This window comes from Austrofundulus limnaeus, unplaced genomic scaffold (assembly GCF_001266775.1).
Source record: "Austrofundulus limnaeus strain Quisiro unplaced genomic scaffold, Austrofundulus_limnaeus-1.0 Scaffold5, whole genome shotgun sequence".
Taxonomy (NCBI): domain Eukaryota; kingdom Metazoa; phylum Chordata; class Actinopteri; order Cyprinodontiformes; family Rivulidae; genus Austrofundulus; species Austrofundulus limnaeus.
Window position 1 is genome coordinate 4,188,064 of NW_013952407.1, and position 16,946 is coordinate 4,205,009.

The 16,946-nt window shown below is 40.0% G+C and overlaps 1 protein-coding gene across 2 annotated transcripts in view; it reads left to right on the forward strand.

The window, feature by feature from the left end:
* Positions 1-16,940, forward strand: part of prtga (protogenin homolog a (Gallus gallus)) — a 26,100-nt gene extending 9,160 nt beyond the window's left edge. Inside the window, exons 3-19 of one of the 2 annotated variants that reach the window (XM_014027779.1) lie at positions 757-901; positions 1,031-1,164; positions 1,279-1,575; positions 1,678-1,837; positions 2,170-2,417; positions 4,383-4,547; positions 4,972-5,277; positions 5,810-5,998; positions 12,340-12,435; positions 12,545-12,731; positions 13,275-13,402; positions 13,487-13,657; positions 14,793-14,990; positions 15,075-15,198; positions 15,282-15,423; positions 16,288-16,404; positions 16,478-16,940. In XM_014027779.1, coding sequence (XP_013883233.1) covers positions 757-901; positions 1,031-1,164; positions 1,279-1,575; positions 1,678-1,837; positions 2,170-2,417; positions 4,383-4,547; positions 4,972-5,277; positions 5,810-5,998; positions 12,340-12,435; positions 12,545-12,731; positions 13,275-13,402; positions 13,487-13,657; positions 14,793-14,990; positions 15,075-15,198; positions 15,282-15,423; positions 16,288-16,404; positions 16,478-16,879 — 3,209 coding nt within the window. In that variant the 3' untranslated portion in view covers positions 16,880-16,940. The remainder of the gene's footprint in view (positions 1-756; positions 902-1,030; positions 1,165-1,278; positions 1,576-1,677; positions 1,838-2,169; positions 2,418-4,382; positions 4,548-4,971; positions 5,278-5,809; positions 5,999-12,339; positions 12,436-12,544; positions 12,732-13,274; positions 13,403-13,486; positions 13,658-14,792; positions 14,991-15,074; positions 15,199-15,281; positions 15,424-16,287; positions 16,405-16,477) is intronic. The other variant, XM_014027785.1, reaches the window with a different exon arrangement.
* Positions 16,941-16,946: the final 6 nt, after the last annotated feature.

The following is a 16,946-nucleotide window of genomic DNA, read 5'->3' on the forward strand; positions in this document are numbered from 1 at the left end:
GTCTTGGCTTTCCATGCCTTTTTACACCTCCCTTTCTTCATGTGTTCAATACGTTTTCCCTGTGCCATTCCACATTATGACAAATAACTTCATTTCTGGACATTTATGGATCACTTGGGTTGTTACCGACATCTGGTGAAAATTTCATGTCATTAGCACCTCTAGTAATATATTTACTGAGAAAAATGTTGACGTGTTCAATACTTATTTTACCCACTGTATTTATAATTCAGATTCAATTCTGCTGCACTATTGTATTATGTTCTATTGTAAGCTAAAGAAAAACAGCTAAACCTTATGCGTTTGTAGTAGAGTAGGGCAATATTGTCATAAAATTTTATCGTGATTATTTGTGGCATTTAGCCAATAACAATAAATATGACGATTAATTAATGTCTATTGCACTTGTGTGTAGTTGAGATGGTGGCCTTCTTCCACATTTTCAGGTTTTCCTTGTACACCATTTGTGTCAGTGTAGGGTTTAGGTTTAGCATTAGCTGCATTGGGCTCACGTGTACCTGATAGTGTTAGTGTGTCGCACACAAAAATACGTGATCACGTGGCACTAATTACACCATGCACCATGACAAATATTAATTGTTGGCAGTTTTACTAAAAATTAATTGCACACATGATTTGCCCAACCCTTGTTTGTAATAAATTAATTCTGACAAAAAAAATCTCTATTTTTTTATCAACAAAGAAGAACTCGTCTAGAGAAAGTTTTCCTTTATGTCTCATTTTGTTTTTCTGCAGGTATGTCGTCTTTTGCACTCCAGCCGACATCCATAGTGGTGACTGAAGGCTCAGTTGCCAGGTTTTCCTGTAAAATCACTGCACATCCTCCTCCTATCATTACATGGGAGTTTAACCGAGTCACGTTGCCCCTCTCCACTGAAAGGTATAATACTTGCTTCCAGTTTGGGGTCATGGTTAATATTTTTATTCCTAAGATTAATTTGGAGCAAAATATTAAATAAACTCTTTTCATGGATAATGGTTTGACTTTAAACAYGTCTCTGTTAATTAGAATCACAGTCCTGCCCAGTGGTGTTCTTCAGATCCACGGGGTGCAGCGAGGGGACGCTGGACACTACCGCTGCATCGCCACCAACATTGCCAGTCGCAGAAGAAGCACAGAGGCCACACTCACCGTCACCCCAAGTGTGTCAAAYATCTCTCTTTATACACTTGTAAAATCCTTTCAGTGTGTTTACTCAACTGCTATTTGTTATTACGTCACACCTGCATTAATTCCGTTCGCCGCGTTCTGTGCAGCCCCAGGTCCCCAGCTCCCCCAGAGACCTCGAATCATCGCTGGACCGCAGAACGTCTCCGTGTCCCTGCACCAGACCGCCATCTTGGAATGTCTGGCCACAGGCAATCCCCGGCCCCTCGTCTCTTGGAGCAGAGCAGACACCAAGTCTATCGATGTGTACAACACCAAAGTGCTGGGGAATGGAAACCTCATCATCACAGACATCAAGCCCCAGCATGGAGGAGTCTACATGTGCAGAGCCACCACACCCGGCACTCGAAACTACACCGTGGCTTCAGCCAACGTCACTGTGCTAGGTAAACCGGGTCGTTTGGTTGTTTTTGTATGACTAAAGATTCTGAGTTGATATTGATCAGTTATAATTCCTAACTTTGTTGCGTTTCTTTTCTTTTGTAAAGCGCCGCCTTCCTTAGTGGAGTGGCCCGAGAGCTTGACGCGTCCACGTGCCGGCACCGCCCGTTTTGTTTGCCACGCTGAGGGATTTCCAGCGCCTCAGATTACATGGTTCAAGAATGGAGAGAAAGTTCACTCCAATGGTCGGATCAAGATGTACCACAGGTATTTTTCTTCTAGATTTATTAACAAGGATGCCTGGCATCCTGTAAAATTTCTTGCATGCCATTTTTTAGTTGTATAAGACGCACATTTAACAGTTGTTGGCCACCAAGTCAGAAACTGTTAAAATAAATTATTCACTATTTTCCCTACAGTAGAAAGGGAACTGAATAATTTACAGCTGAGCAAATTGGATTTTAGTTGATTTTCCAATAATTTGCTCCTGGTCCTTATTTAACTGTCACAGCTTGTTAAAGTAATTATAGATGACAACACGCTGGGTAAAAAAAATCAAGAAAACATGGCTGTAAACTCTGTATCTGTCCGTCTCTTAGCAAATTAGTCATCAACCAGATCATCCTTGAAGATGATGCCATTTATCAGTGCCAGGCTGAAAACGAGCTGGGATCGGTCCTGTCCATGGCGAGGCTCATCGTGGTGATGTCAGAGGACCGACCGAGCGCGCCCAGAAATATCCAAGCCGACACGGTGTCGAGCTCCGCCATCCTCCTGGCCTGGGAACGACCTCAGTATAACGCAGATAAAGTTATCGCTTACTCTGTGCACTACATGAAAGCTGAAGGTGAGAGCRTTTGTTTTGGGCTCATGGGAATTCCAAATTACTAAATTGCTAAATCTTTTAGGTTTTTCCAATTGTTTGTTTCAAAACAGCATGACTTTAAGAAGAGAGATGATTGTCGCCATCAGATATTCACTAAATAAAATGTGCAACCAACTATAGGGCTGGATATTGTTAGCAACCTCACAATGCAATTTGATTTTAATTCTTTGGGTCACGGTTTGATTTGATTTGGGTTCAGTTTGATACTTTTTTAAATTAGGGTTTTCAAACTCGTTTTCATCAAAGGCCACATGAGCTTTATGGTTATTTCATATTTAACTTGGATTAAACACGAAACATCACGTTCCTTGTCTCATTGCTACTGCTGAGCACCTCTAACAAACAATAACAGCTCTACATAGAATTTCTTGCATAGAAACAGTGTTTTAACACATCCTGAAAAGCACCATGTGTACGACTAAATAAACAYGAAATAAATAATATAGAAATACTATGAAAAGTAAGACTTTTACTCACTGATAAGTTGTGGTGAGTAGCTAATCAACATGCATAATGGGAGATGTAGTTTTATGATCAATGCTGCCTTTAAAGCAGCTTATTGTTGAGACATTAATAAAGGGATATTAAACTAAATTGCTCAGTTTGCCACAGTTGCTCGAAGCCAACAGCTCGGGCCGGACAACTTTTAAAATTAATTCATTTTGTTGCATGAGGGGCGGTCTCGTTGGCGGTCCGGATGGAAATCAACTACTGGCCACATTTGGTCCGCTGGGCTTGAGTTTGACACATGTTTTAAATGCTTCACTGTCAGTTTCATAATAAGAAGTACACAAATAATGTAAATGTAGATTGTTGATTCCTCAGCATCCTGTCCAGGAATGTTTCCGTTTTAGAATAACTCTGTTATTTCACTGCTTTGTTGTAAGTCAGAAATGTGAGCGCTCCACGAAGTTACAGACTATCGACTTGTTGAATATCAAGAGGCAAGGTCCCTTCCTTTGCCTGATAAAACACAGTATGAAGACAACACTATTCACAAAAAAAGCTCAAGGGCTGTTTTGTGGCAGCAGCAGGGAAAAAAAAAACTTTTAAGGGTTTTAGCTTTCCTGGGAAATTCTTTCTGTGGATAACAAGATTCTCATTCAAAGAGTGCAAGATTTCAGGAAAACATGCTTCCTGTTCATTCAAACGCTGCACTTAATTGCAAAGCCACTGACTTGTGTTAAGTGAAGGAAATATCCAGAATTCAGCTGGAAGAAAGGAACACCTGCTGCATGTTATTCAGGATAAGGAGATCAACATAGAAGCTGAACAGATTCTGTTTTATTCTTGAAAAACAACCATCTGTCGGGGATTTTCAGCTCTTGATATAGATTTTTTTCTACTCAATCTTGTTTCCAGTCAGGAAGAATAGCTGTTCATTGACATTGACAGAGTATCAGTGCACTCTGCACCTGAGGTTGTTGACAGAGAGGTTTGGCACTAAATTGAGGCTCTGCAGAAAGGGGGGGAACTAATTAGCCTGTGTGATGGAGTGTTCAGAAACTGTGTGTTCTGTGAGGAAACAAAATGGTGTGAAGTGGACAGAAAGACAAGCTTTGTCTCTTTTCATGAAGGCTTTTACTGAGGCATGCAGTCTGTTTAGAATGGCTTTTATTTACTTTGAAGTACCTTGTTTACCACGGCAGATATAAGAGCAGGTATTTCTTTGCCTTTAGGCACAAATCTTGTGAGAGAATTCTGTAACTTGTTTTCATTTAGAAAACTATACTGYGGAACTTAGGAGTAAAAGTAGTKTTTGTTTTTTRTTTTTGACTAAATGACAGGTCGGTTTTTCCWGGTTTGTTTTTATTTTTAACTACAAATCCCTACCACCAAAGGATAATGTTTTTATGAGTAAATGAACCTTAATCTGCTAGGTTGTTATGATTATTTCATCTGATTTAATTTTCTTGTTTTGACCAGGATTGAACAATGAGGAGTATCAAGTTGTTATTGGAAACGATACGACTCGCTATATTATTGATGATCTGGAGCCGGCTCGTAACTACACCTTCTACGTGGTGGCCTACATGCCAATGGGAGCCAGTCGCATGTCGGATCACRTCTTTCAGCACACACTAGAGGACGGTGAGGGCTAAACGCGGAAAAACAATCAAGAATTTAATCTTTCGAACAAAATCAGTTATAAAAATCATTTTATATTGAGATATTTAAGGTTGGTAAATATTTGGCCATAGAAATTCTGTATTTCATTGTTATATGATTCAGATCCTGGAAAATTGGCTGAAAAAAGTTTATCAATTAATAAAAGTTTTATTCACTGGATAATAACACAAAAAATTAATAAAATTCATGTTTTGCCACAACAAATTCCTCCTAAATCAGTCCCTTTTGCAATTTCCTGTTTAAACAGCTAATTTATCATTATTACTAACCAATAATTTGGTCTTGTCTCACAATGACGAACAACTAAAAGGGATAATTTTGTGATTGTAATCAGTTGTGATGCATGATGAAAGATGTAGGTCTCACTCAGTTCTGGTCTTCCCAGTTCCCCTCCGGGCCCCGGAGCTCAGCCTTACAAGCCGCAGCCCCACAGACATCCAGGTGTCTTGGCAGCCTCTTCCATTGAAACTAAGCCGTGGCCGAGTTTCCAGCTACCGTTTGTCCTATCGCACCAGTTCAGAGAGTGCAGTAACACAAATAGAGTTGCCAGGAGAGAAGACCAAGCATCTGCTGGAAAACCTGCAGCCCGACACCATATACCTTCTGCGGATTGCTGCTGCCACCAGCGTAGGGTGGGGGGAGCAGTCAGCCTGGACGTCTCATCGCACTCCAAAGGCGTCTAGTTCTCGAGGTACATTTCGAGAAACAATTCTGAGTTTCAAACAGCAGCAAAGAAGAACAAAACCCGAGTCAAGTTTGTTCGTTTGAGTCTAAATGTGCTGGCATGTTGAAAGCCTAATCTGTTGAGAAACGTGATCGCTGCAGTGTTTAAATCCTGAGCCAGAGCRAGATAGAGAGGAGCTGGTACTAATGATGTTAGGCTAATGACTTTGCTGCTCAGTGACCTTTGCTCTGTACTGTCAGTATTGTTAGAAGGGCTTCAGTCATGAGTCATGAAAAACTGACTCTGGACTTCAGKGGGAAATAATAAACAGCTGTTTGAATGTATAGCTTTGAGACTGAGGTGGCAAGAGATGTTTTTTTTCTGTTTATAAGTTTCTATTTCTTAAAATTGTGCAAGAATGGTAAAATATTTCATTCTGATATACAGTACAATCTTTTATCCTCTACACAGTTTTATTTTAGTAAATAATCTGTAATATATTTCAGTATCCACATCAGAAATATGTTTTTGTTTTTTTGTTTTTCGTGTCCCTGTTCAGTTCCCCTGGCTCCTGAGCTGTATCTGGATCCTTTRAACTGCACCACGATTTCAGCACGCTGGCAGCTGACTCCTAGAAACTCAGCCAGAGTTCTGGGCTACAGACTTTTTTACCACGAAGAAAGCCAGCCGGAGAGCACCCCTCTTCAGCTGCATGCCTACACTCATACGTACATCATTGAAGGCCTTGGTGAGTGTTGTTTCAGACTGCTTTGTGCCACTCTGGTACCTCAGATGTTGATCACCAACAGTATTTCCACCAACGTGTGATGTTTTGTATTTACAAAGCATGTTTCTGGTCTGTTAAAATGGTGAGAATATGTGTTGTAAAGGGATCTTTACACATCTTTTCCGCTTTTTGTTGCAACACTGTTGGATTTGTGACCGATTGTAGTTAAAATGGGTCATTTTTAACTTTTAATTCAGAATAGGAACTTTAAGATCTTGTGGGGAACCACTTGTGATACATTACAAGTAGGGGTGCAACGATACAGAAAATTCACAATTCGGTTCGGTTCGATACTTTAGTGTCACTGTTCGATATATTTTTTGATTCCAAAAAGAGAAATTTCTTTGCCCTTTATAACTTTTGATTTATTGAAATTAATTATGAACATTTGTTTAACCTTAAAGTTTTAAAATTAAATGTTGCTAAAACAAGTTTTTCATTGGATCTGTGCTCAACAACACAGCCTAGGCGGAGTAGTCGAACACAGATCTACTGAACCTTCAACACCTTCATCTTCAGAAGACAAGTTGATAAAATAAACTTATAAATCTGTATTGTTTGAAACAAGTGTGYATTGAACGGTTCAATGCAGATACATGTATTTTTGGCCCCATAATTATAATATTGTGTGCAGTTTTGGGGTTAGACATCACTCTAAACAAAACAAATTGATAAAAACGTAAACATTAGTAAAAGTTATGACTCATAAACTTCACTTAGTAATGCTAGATCCTGAAAAACTGAACAAACCGAAGGGACTATACAGTATATGACAGAAGAGTTAAGACTTAAGTGAAACCCACACGATCACTTATAATTAACCTTTCTATCTGGGCTGTAAATGCAAGTCTTCTCTTTTGCGGAGTTCCCTGTTCTCTGAAGTTCAAATATTTTCTAAACGTGGTTTGAATGTTCTTATGCATGTGCACCTTGAGAAAAACAGATTTATATTGCTTAAACAAATTTTTTTATTGATATTGCCAATATCAAAGCACATCAAAGTGCGTGAAARCGATGACAAATGCTACCTAAATCTGTTCTACAGATAACTACACTACAGTCCTATWCATCTTTAAAGTGCCTGTGACATCAAATTTTTGTAATAAACATKAAGGCATTTTTGGAAAGATAACATTGAAAATATATTGCAAAACAAATTTCACGTCGCTGAGATGAACGGTTGTTGAGATATTTGCATGTGAAGAAACAGGAAGTGATGTCAAAGGGGAACGTCTGCATGTAAACAGAGCGTTGTTACSAAAGCTAACAAAACAGACTGTAGAGAAGAACCTCATRTTTCTTTAGATTATATTTAATTGCTATCAAAGAGAGACGAAGAGTTAAAGTTTAAATAATTGTTTTAATAAACAGAGACCAGCAAGTTTCTTTTTATTAATGAGTTCCTCTTTGATGTCACTTCCTGTTTCACTTTGGCTGAGCCAAGTTCAAAAGAAAATATGCCAGTTATGTGACAAAATGGGTAAAATCATGTGTATTCKTCCAATTTTCTTAAGTATRAAGATKCTTTCTTTGACTTTTTGTATTTGAAGGATAGGCGTGTCACAGGCACTTTAAATGGTMAGTAGAGTTAAAAGAAGCTTAGGATGCATTTATCAACCACAGCCTTTCTGAGGCATCTGTGGACAGTCGAACGTGTGAGTGATTAATTGGCTTTAAGTCTTGTCATGTGTTGGGACGTGGGGCAGAACAGCACCACATCCCACTTCCATGACCTCTCCACCTCTGAGTAAGTTTTTTTGTGTGTGGCTTTTCTGTGGCCGCTTAATTGGGTTTGGAGCACAACACAGATTTTTTTTTTTTTTTGGCCTTTGGGTCAGTTTCATTTTAGCTGTTTTGTTCGAAAGAAGAAAGGMGACTCAGGCCAGCGTAGTGGACATCTGACCATCTGTGTCCAGAGCGGGTCAACCAGCTGGTCAGCAGCTAACTTGTAAATCAGGAAGTTCTGGGATTGAATGAGATCAAAAAAGGGGAAAAAAGAGGAGAGGTTCTATAAATTACTTGAGGTGTTATCTTTAACTGTTGCAGGCCTTTAGTTGGTTATACATTTACTTCAGTAAATGATAGCRTAGCAATATATCTATATGAGAGTTACTGATAAGACTGACTAATAATAAACATTATAGCTGACAAGAATAACATAACTAAACTCACTTGCTGGTAATATCTGCAGATATAGCTGCTCTGAATTCAGTTTTTTTTTTCTTCCACTTAATATTGGGATACACTTTAAAAATGCCAAAATGAGCTAAATCAGCAACAAAGCTGCAGCCGAATTAAAAGTATTTGTTGTTTACTCCCCTTTGTTTGAAGGAGGTTTGCAGAACTGTTTTACGGAGAAGGAAGCTGTTCTGTGGAGGTTGATTTATCACGTGTTTTATGACTGCTTTGAGCTGTGTTGCTGGAGGAGCACAGACATCAAAGACTCTCATTGTGTTTAACTCTGAGAGCCACAAAGATGGTTTATTAGCCAAGACTTAAAGGAAATGCATCCCCTGGCCCAACTCAGTTGTTGGCCAAACAATGGGCAGGTCTTGGGAACTCCTGTCTTACAGCTCGGAGCTGCAGCACGAGAGGTGAGGTGTAAACACGTGACCTCCTGTGTGGAAACATCCTGCAGCAGTGAAACCGCTGATGCAGCATGTGGAAATTTTTAAAATCACTCAGATTTTAAAAAAGTATTAATCATTAAAACAWTGTTAGGATTTAGAGTCAATCTAGTTATGGATTAAAAAAACGACAGTAAAACAAGTACAGAAGACTTATAAACTCGTTCATTGTTTCACAGCAAATTATGTTAAAACCTTGTTTTTACCTCAAATTATTATGCTTCAACTTTGTGCTTAATTCTAAAGTTTCATGCTTTTTTTTCTTTTCAGCTTGACTCTTTGTTGAGTTTAAGTCGCCTGAAGTCAGAGTTGATCTTTCTCATTAGGTGATCACTTCAAATTAAATCTGCCTGCACCGTAAATGGGATTTCCTATACCCCACTTGATGTTTAACACGAGCTACCCCCCTCGTTCTTTTTTTTTTTTTTACCAATAACATTGATTTCTGGAAAGTCAGCTGTGGAAGCTGCTGAGTCAGCTCTGTGTACAGCTGTAGAAAAACACACTCTKAACTGAAAACCTGGTAAATTGTCACTTCTGACAATCAGAATGATTAAAAGCGCAGCATGACGGATAGGAATGTGTTAGACAGGCTCCTTCTGGGTATTTGCAGCACAGCGAATTGACCCTTTCTCACTTGTGTATACTTTAAGAGGAACATGTCGTCAGAGCGGAGGCCTGAATGCTTCTCATACCTGTTGGCACCAAACTGCGCCGTGTGCTCAACTGTAGATTTATGTCACGGCCGCACGGCGACCCGCGCCCTGTCCGCTCCTGTTAGAGGTGTCGCGAAGCATGCCCCGGTGTGAAAACGAAGCTGGAGCAGCCGTCATTTTTTTAAAGGTTATTTCATGCTCGAGCTGCGTGATTGTCAGTGTGCGTCTGTGTGATGATTTGTGTGAAGTGAGGGCAGCGGAGAGGAGGGCGGAGKGTGGGAGGGATGATAGATGCCGGTGTGAGAGTTCATGCTGGAGTTGACATTTACGGCCCTTGTTCAGGCCTGGCTCGCTGCTGCCTGGGGGGCTTTTCGCAACAGAACAAAACTTTGGGGGCTTAGAGGAATTGAATTTCAGCTGTAAAAAAARGGAGAAAGAAAGCAGGGGGTGGGAAAGATATTCTATTAAGTACACACAAAATAATRGATGATTGAATACTTGTAGTGAATTCTAATGCATTATTTTAAATGTGGAAAATGTAGCAACAAAACTTGTTTCTGACCACAGATAAATTATCTGTGGTTCTTTAGATTTAGCAAAAAGTAAACATATTAATAATGTTAAAGAAATGCACTGATTATATAATTAGTGTTTTGATAACTGTGCCAGAATTATTGTTGTTGTAATAGATGATTCTATGATTCATCCTGATGAATATGATTCGCAGTCATTCTGAATTTAATTGTTTCAAATTTAAGTTTAGTTTAAAAGCAGATGTTTTGTTTTTGTACTATTGTTGAAGATGATATTTTTTCAGTTCTAAAACAAGAAAACTTCTCAAACTGTCAGACTCGGTGCAGGAAAAACCCAGGGTGCAGGAAGTTAAAAAAAATCAAGAAACACAAGGCCTTTGATGGAACTCAAAAAGGCTGGTAGAGCAGCATTAAAACTCACTTGGTAGTTGAGGGTACAAGGAACAAGAAGACGTGAGACAGTCATGGTTGACAATGCAATGATCCCAGTGAACACAGGACACAGAATATAAAGGCAAACTCATGATTACAAACAAGAAACACCTGGGGGAACTCAAAGGGAAGCAGGTGGGCGTGGGCGGGGCATAAATGAGAGAACACAGGGGAAACACCGTAACACTAGGAAAACCAAGGCATAAAATGACACAAACCAGAAGACAAATGTCTTCACTACCTTCTTTGAGTCTGTTTATGTGAAGCTGTTTTTATGTGAAACTGGTTAATTTCTGTCGCGTTTTTGGTCCGTTCATATAAACAACAGCGATCATATTCTCAGACGTCAAACTTTTTTTAATCTAGAATGCATCTCTCACATTCTGAAAGTGTTAAAAGTTTCTGTAAGGTGAAGAAAAAGCTAGAGTCCTGGCATGAAAACYACAGCTGATTCAGTGTTTCTCGTCTAAACTGCAGTTATGATGAAMTTCTGAAAACCAACGTTTCCAGGAGATCCTTCACCTGTGAACAGGGTTTTTATCAYATCACATAATGTTGAGCATCCTCTGTGTCTGATGAACAAACCTGTTGAGTTTCCAGGACACTGTAACTCCCTCCCTTTTTAAACAATATTTTATTCTGACTCCTGATGTTGCCCTGTTTTTCYACTCACTTCCTGTGCCGGACCATCCCCCGCCTCCCCGAAAAGCGAGATGTGTAACCCCTCCTTTTGCAGGATTTAGCTTGCCCAGATTCCATGTCAAAGGTCGTGGCCCAGATGTCACAGCTTCCCCCCTCTCAGAGCTCCTCTTGCGCATAATTACGGCAGGCCCATTGTACTGTGGGGCTGGGGAGATGCCCAGTCCTCTTTAGAACTGGACACCGGACCTTAACAAACTTTAAAATAATTAAACTCTAAATAACAAAAAAGACATTCAAGTCTGTCAGTCTTCATCTACTTGTTTTAGGAGCAAAAATAGATTAATGTTTCAGATGATGCTACTAATTGAGTTTTGAATCTCCCTAAAAGGACCATCAWCTGAAAGATCAATTCACTGATAAACCTTTATATAATTTCTAGTCTAGTTTTTAATCAGTGTTGCGGTTAACTACCAAGGTGTATAATTTGTGAACAACAAAAACAGATCCTCATCTCATATTTCACACCCGCCATCCTGGATTCTTTCAGTTTTATCTCAGCCTGACCTGCTGGCCCTGGTGTGGCTCCAATGAAACTCCTCGGGGCTCGAGCAGCTTAGCTCCACCCCTCCTAAACTTTGCAACCTCCACAAAGACTAATTCATCTCCTGTGGTCTTCCTTTCTTCTCACACCCTTCCATCAACAGAGGTGTTTGTTTTCTGCTGAACACACAGACTGTTTTAATAATCCCTGTATTGCCTGCAAGAAGATGTGGTTAAAAATGTTTAACGTGTTTGTCCCATAAAAAAATTTAAATAAAAAAAAGGAAGGTGGCACCACCTTTAAATTTTTTAAACTTTTGAACTGATAGAAAATGCATAAACATTCAGCTCAATTTTACCCTTTTAGGCAAAAATACACTTTCAAATTCAGGCCTGATTATTGTTTTTAATGCAAAAAAAAAAAAAAAATAAACGGGTCAGTTGGTCAAAGGACTATTGTTGAGGAGAGGGTCTTTAGGGTCAGGGGCCTGCAACCGTCTGCACTATCCCTCCCAGGGGATTTGGCCTCTCAGCTTGACCCTTGGATTCAGGACCCAAGCAGAAATGGCCGCTGACCAGCAGGCCTGACCAGGGCCGGAGAAAGGGCTTTGTTGTTTGCAGTCAAAAGACCCAGGGTGACAGGGTGATTGATAGTGGAGCTCCTCTGTTCTGCTGCTGAAACTGACCAAAGGATTCACATCAGCAGGCATCTGTCACACTGCCTCACCTCTTGTTCCCACCACACCATCGGACCAGCCTGACCCCAAACCCACCCGGTTTAACTCTCTTTCAAACGTTACCCTGCCGTATATTGGCTTTAGAAGTCAGTGCCATAAATCCAATCTGATTTTTTTTCTTTTTTCTGATTTTAGACCCAAGAAAGAAGTACCATGTCAAGCTTCTGGCTTATAATATTGTTGGAGAAGGGTACCAAGCAGACCAGACCATTAGCACCCCCGGATGTGTCTGTAAGTGCAACATTATTCTAGAGGTTTGGTGTTTTTTTTTGTTTTGTTTTCTATCGCACTTCGTTTAGAGTGAAGTGGAGCATAAACCCAAATGTGCTTCACCTCTCAGCTGTCCGAGATCGCCTGGTGCCGCCTCCACCTCCGCCAAACAACGTGCAGGCCCAGACCAACAGCTCCAGCACCATGTTTCTACAGTGGGGCCGACCGGCCTTCACCTCCAGCAATGTGGTCAACTACACCGTTCGATGCAACCCTGTCGGCCTGCAGAACGCTTCGCTAGTGCTCTACCTGCAGACGTAAGAGTTTCCTTAAAACACGAGCTGTCTTCAGAGCTTCTTTTCTTTTTCTCAACAACTCTCACATATTTTGGCCTTTTACACTTGCCATGRCTCAAATGTTTGTTATGATAGGATGAGATATGTAGTAAACAGGAGGAACCGGTATTGATTTCTGAATGATTCTGTTTATTGCTCTATTGTTTATTGATGGTTTTAAAGAAGACTGGATTGTTGTTTACTGTCAGACATATGCAGATTGTGGCATCATGTTATGTAATTAGCAGTAAAATGGATTTCTGATCAGATTTCTGAATATATTCACACTGAATAGCTTGAACTTTCCACATTAGTTTCACTGAGTTGTATGTCCAGCACCATCAGCAGAGCTCCACATTGCCACCTGCTGGACGTTTTTTAAAAGGCTGACTCACCTCAAATGAACTAGAAGTGACCACATTAAAGTCAATAAACGTTCCTTGGTGTTTTGGTTTGAAGTTTATAGAGTTTATCTCCTTATAAGCTTGAAGTTAACTGGTTTTGTGTCCTGTGTTTGCTCTACAGGAGCAAGCAGAGCCTCTTTGTGCAAGATCTGGAGCCCAACACTAAATATGAATTTGCTGTTCGCCTCCACACTGACCAGCTCTCCAGCCCATGGAGCCCTGTGGTTTATCAGACTACCTTCCCTGAAGGTAAGCATAAAATTGACATTTTTAACAAACGTGAGCATACATATCTGATTTGTTTACTTCATCCTTTTATTGTTCACATGCCAGCCCCAACCAGACCTCCGTCCAACATCAAGGTGACTCTGATCGAGGCGGACACTGCACTTGTTTCGTGGAAACTCCCGGATGAACCGAACGTTGCTGTAACGCGCTACACGATCCTGTATGCATCTAGAAACGCCTGGATTGCTGGGAAATGGAAAGTGCTGCAAAGAGACGGTAGGAAGGAGAATGGACGGATGTTTACAGGCTGTGTTGTTGTGAACTGAAAGAGGACGTTCAGCATCTTCATCACTTATCCTTCCTGTTTCTAATTTTACCATCTTGTGAGCTCAGAATTTTCACTCATTTTTCAAGCTCTCTGCTTTTGTCTTACACCAGTTAAGATGCTTAATATAACAACAAGAGATGCTTTTTGTGCATTTATACATGAATTTATCCTAGTTTTAATGCAGCTTTGTTTCTACCTGATTTAATAATGATCATGTATGGGTTAGAGTTGAGTGAATTGTTTGGTCCATTTATGTTATTATTTTAGAAAATCGTATTAAAACACTTAGATTTTTAAAGCAAAGTATCAAAGTTTAGTAATATAAAGAATTTATGGTCTCTAGTGAGTGATGACCCCAGGAAACTCACAAAGACACAAACCCCACTCTGSTACTGGCAAAAAGGTCAAAAGTGACGCCGTTCACAAAGCCCCTCCAGCCCAGCCCCCACTTTCCTCAGACCGGACTCCATGAAGTCCCTGCAGGGACCCCAGTGATGGAGAGACTGGGTGGTATCCATTGATCCCCTCACCCACAGCCTTTTTTAGATCCTTTTGTTTGACTCTTTTTACATTTTTCTTTTCTGATTCACTGAAGTAATAAACTAATCGATCTCTTTATGTAAAAGTTCAGTTATCTTCATAAACTTTAATAGTAATCAGAATCAGAATACTTTATTGATACCCGGGGGGAAATTGCAATTATTACAGCAGCAACTGTTCAAGTAAGCATTAGAGATAAAATATGAAGAAAAAAAATTAGAGCACACAAGGGAGAAATAAGTATAAACACTCTGGGGAACTAAATGAATACAGAGAACAATAAGCATACTTTGGCATTTGTACAGTGTAAGTATAAATCAAAAATACATAATACAAAAATAAATGAAAAATACGTAATACATATTTTCTTTATTTTCTTTATTTGTTGTATTTTGTACTTATTGCACCTTTACACCAAAGCAAATTCCTAGTCTGTGAATCCTGTTCATTGACAATGGCAATAAAACTGATTCTGAAAACCTAAATGAGGAAGATTTTTTTGTATTTAACAGTTTATTAATGTAGCGTTAAATGTCACCACAGGGAGCATCACCATGGCGCTGTTGGAGAACCTGAGCCCCGGTCAGGTTTATGTGGTGAAAGTTTCTGCATCCAACAACATGGGCGATGGACCGTTTTCCGACACGGTGGAGCTGACGGTCCGATCAGATCTCTCCTCTAGTAAAAATGTCGGGCTCTCTCACACTTCCACACACGCTACAGGTCGAAATCAACGTCATGGTATCAAGATCCACGTGATTTATAACAGTATCTTTAGTTGTGAAACTGGGCTCTCATACGGTGTGTCTGTGGAATCCCTCACAGGCTTTTCTGATGGTTTCTACCAACTGGACCAGACGTCAATGACGGGTATCACTGTGGGAGTCTGCATCGCACTCATCTGCATCATCATCTGCGCTTTCATCATTGTCTGCAGAGGCAAAAACAGGTACTTACTGTAAGAACAATAATTACTTTCCTCCGTTATCCTAATTTTCTTCCATGACTCGAGTTCTGTTTGTATCCCTTCAGGAAACTTTCAGCTGTTAAAAGCTATAGAGAAGAGATGAGAACGTCCGCTGCAGCTTCGATTCATCAAGGATCTGAGGAACAAGCCCAGAACACTGAGATGACCATGCCGATGATGAGTCAGAGGCATTTCATTGATGCCAAGGTAGATAAAACTAACCAAAAACTACATACTGGAGTAGAAATCAATAAGTTTATTCACTCATTTCAAAAATTTCATCATTAGCATTAACATACACAACATATTTTTATTATAACACTTACTATACATGAGTGAAAAAGGAGCAGGAAGAAGAAAAACCTTGTATAAACCTGCTCCTTTCTCAATAATTACAATTAAATATTTTTTCATGGCCACATACATTAAATCAAGAATATAAATTGAAAACAATATGCTATTCTCCTAATTGCTAACTCAAAAGTGTATAAGACTTAATCATTTTTTCCTTATGAAGTATTTTGATTTGATTTAAAGTAGAACATTTTTTAAATCATCATCCAAACTATTACATTATTTTACTCCATAAACCGACATACACATTTGCTTTAAAGTAGTACGCACAGTTTTACTTTTGAAATCCTTCTGTTATTATTATTATTATTATTATTTCTGTCATTTGAACTTAAGACAAAAAACTTTTGTAAATTAATTGGCAATGATGTCTTTCTTTCTTGCTTTAAACATAACTAATATAATTTTTAAATTAACTAAGTCCTGTAGTTTCAAGATATATGATTGAATAAAAAATGTGTTTGTATGTTCCCTAGCATTCACTTTATAAAGAATTCTCGTAGCTTTCTTTTGTATCACAAACAGAGGTTTAATGTTGGTTTTATATGTGTTACCCCATACCTCTACACAATAAGTCAGATATGGAGCAACATATGAGTAATATAATGTCTGGAGTGTTGATGACCCTAAAATATTTTTTTACTTTTTTTAGAGTAGTCCACAATCAGGATGTTTGAATGTTAAAACCTCATTAAGAGAAGTTTTTTTTCCTCACAGGGTGGAACAAACCTCATCATCAATTCTCTGGGCCCCATTCAGCCTACAACAGAGAAGAAGAAACAGAAATGGTCTGTCTTTAGATGTGATGTGAAAAAGGACAGTGAGATTGTGCAGGTAAGGTAATAAGCATTGAGTTGAAAAACTGAAACAGGAACGGTTTGACAGACCATCTTCCTCTGTGCTGTAGGATTTTGAGCACGGCACGATTTCCTACCAACCAGGAACCACGGTGTTGACCTACGAACAAGAGCTGTCGGCGTCTCCAAACCAGCTCATCCCGCTGCAGGACCTGCTTCAAAGTCCCGGAGACGGCGAGGGATCGTCCAGCAGCGAGGGCAGCCACGAAACCGGCGACTCGGGTCGATACTCTCACGACGAGACGGAGCTGACCAACCTGTCCTCCGGTCCCAACAGCCGCCCGCCGACTCCGACGGCAGAGGACAGAGGAGACGCCGGCGGTTCTGCTGTGGAGCCGAGCGGGCTGTCGGAGGAGGAGGAGAGTCACTCTGACCTGAAGGGAAAAATGTCTGTTGATTCTGGCTGCAGTCATCAGGAAGCACAGAGTTCTCAGTCTGCACTTTGTGTGTAGACATGTCCGTGAGTGTGTGTGTGTGTGTGTGTGTGTGTGTGTGTGTGTGTGTGTGTGTGTGTGTGTG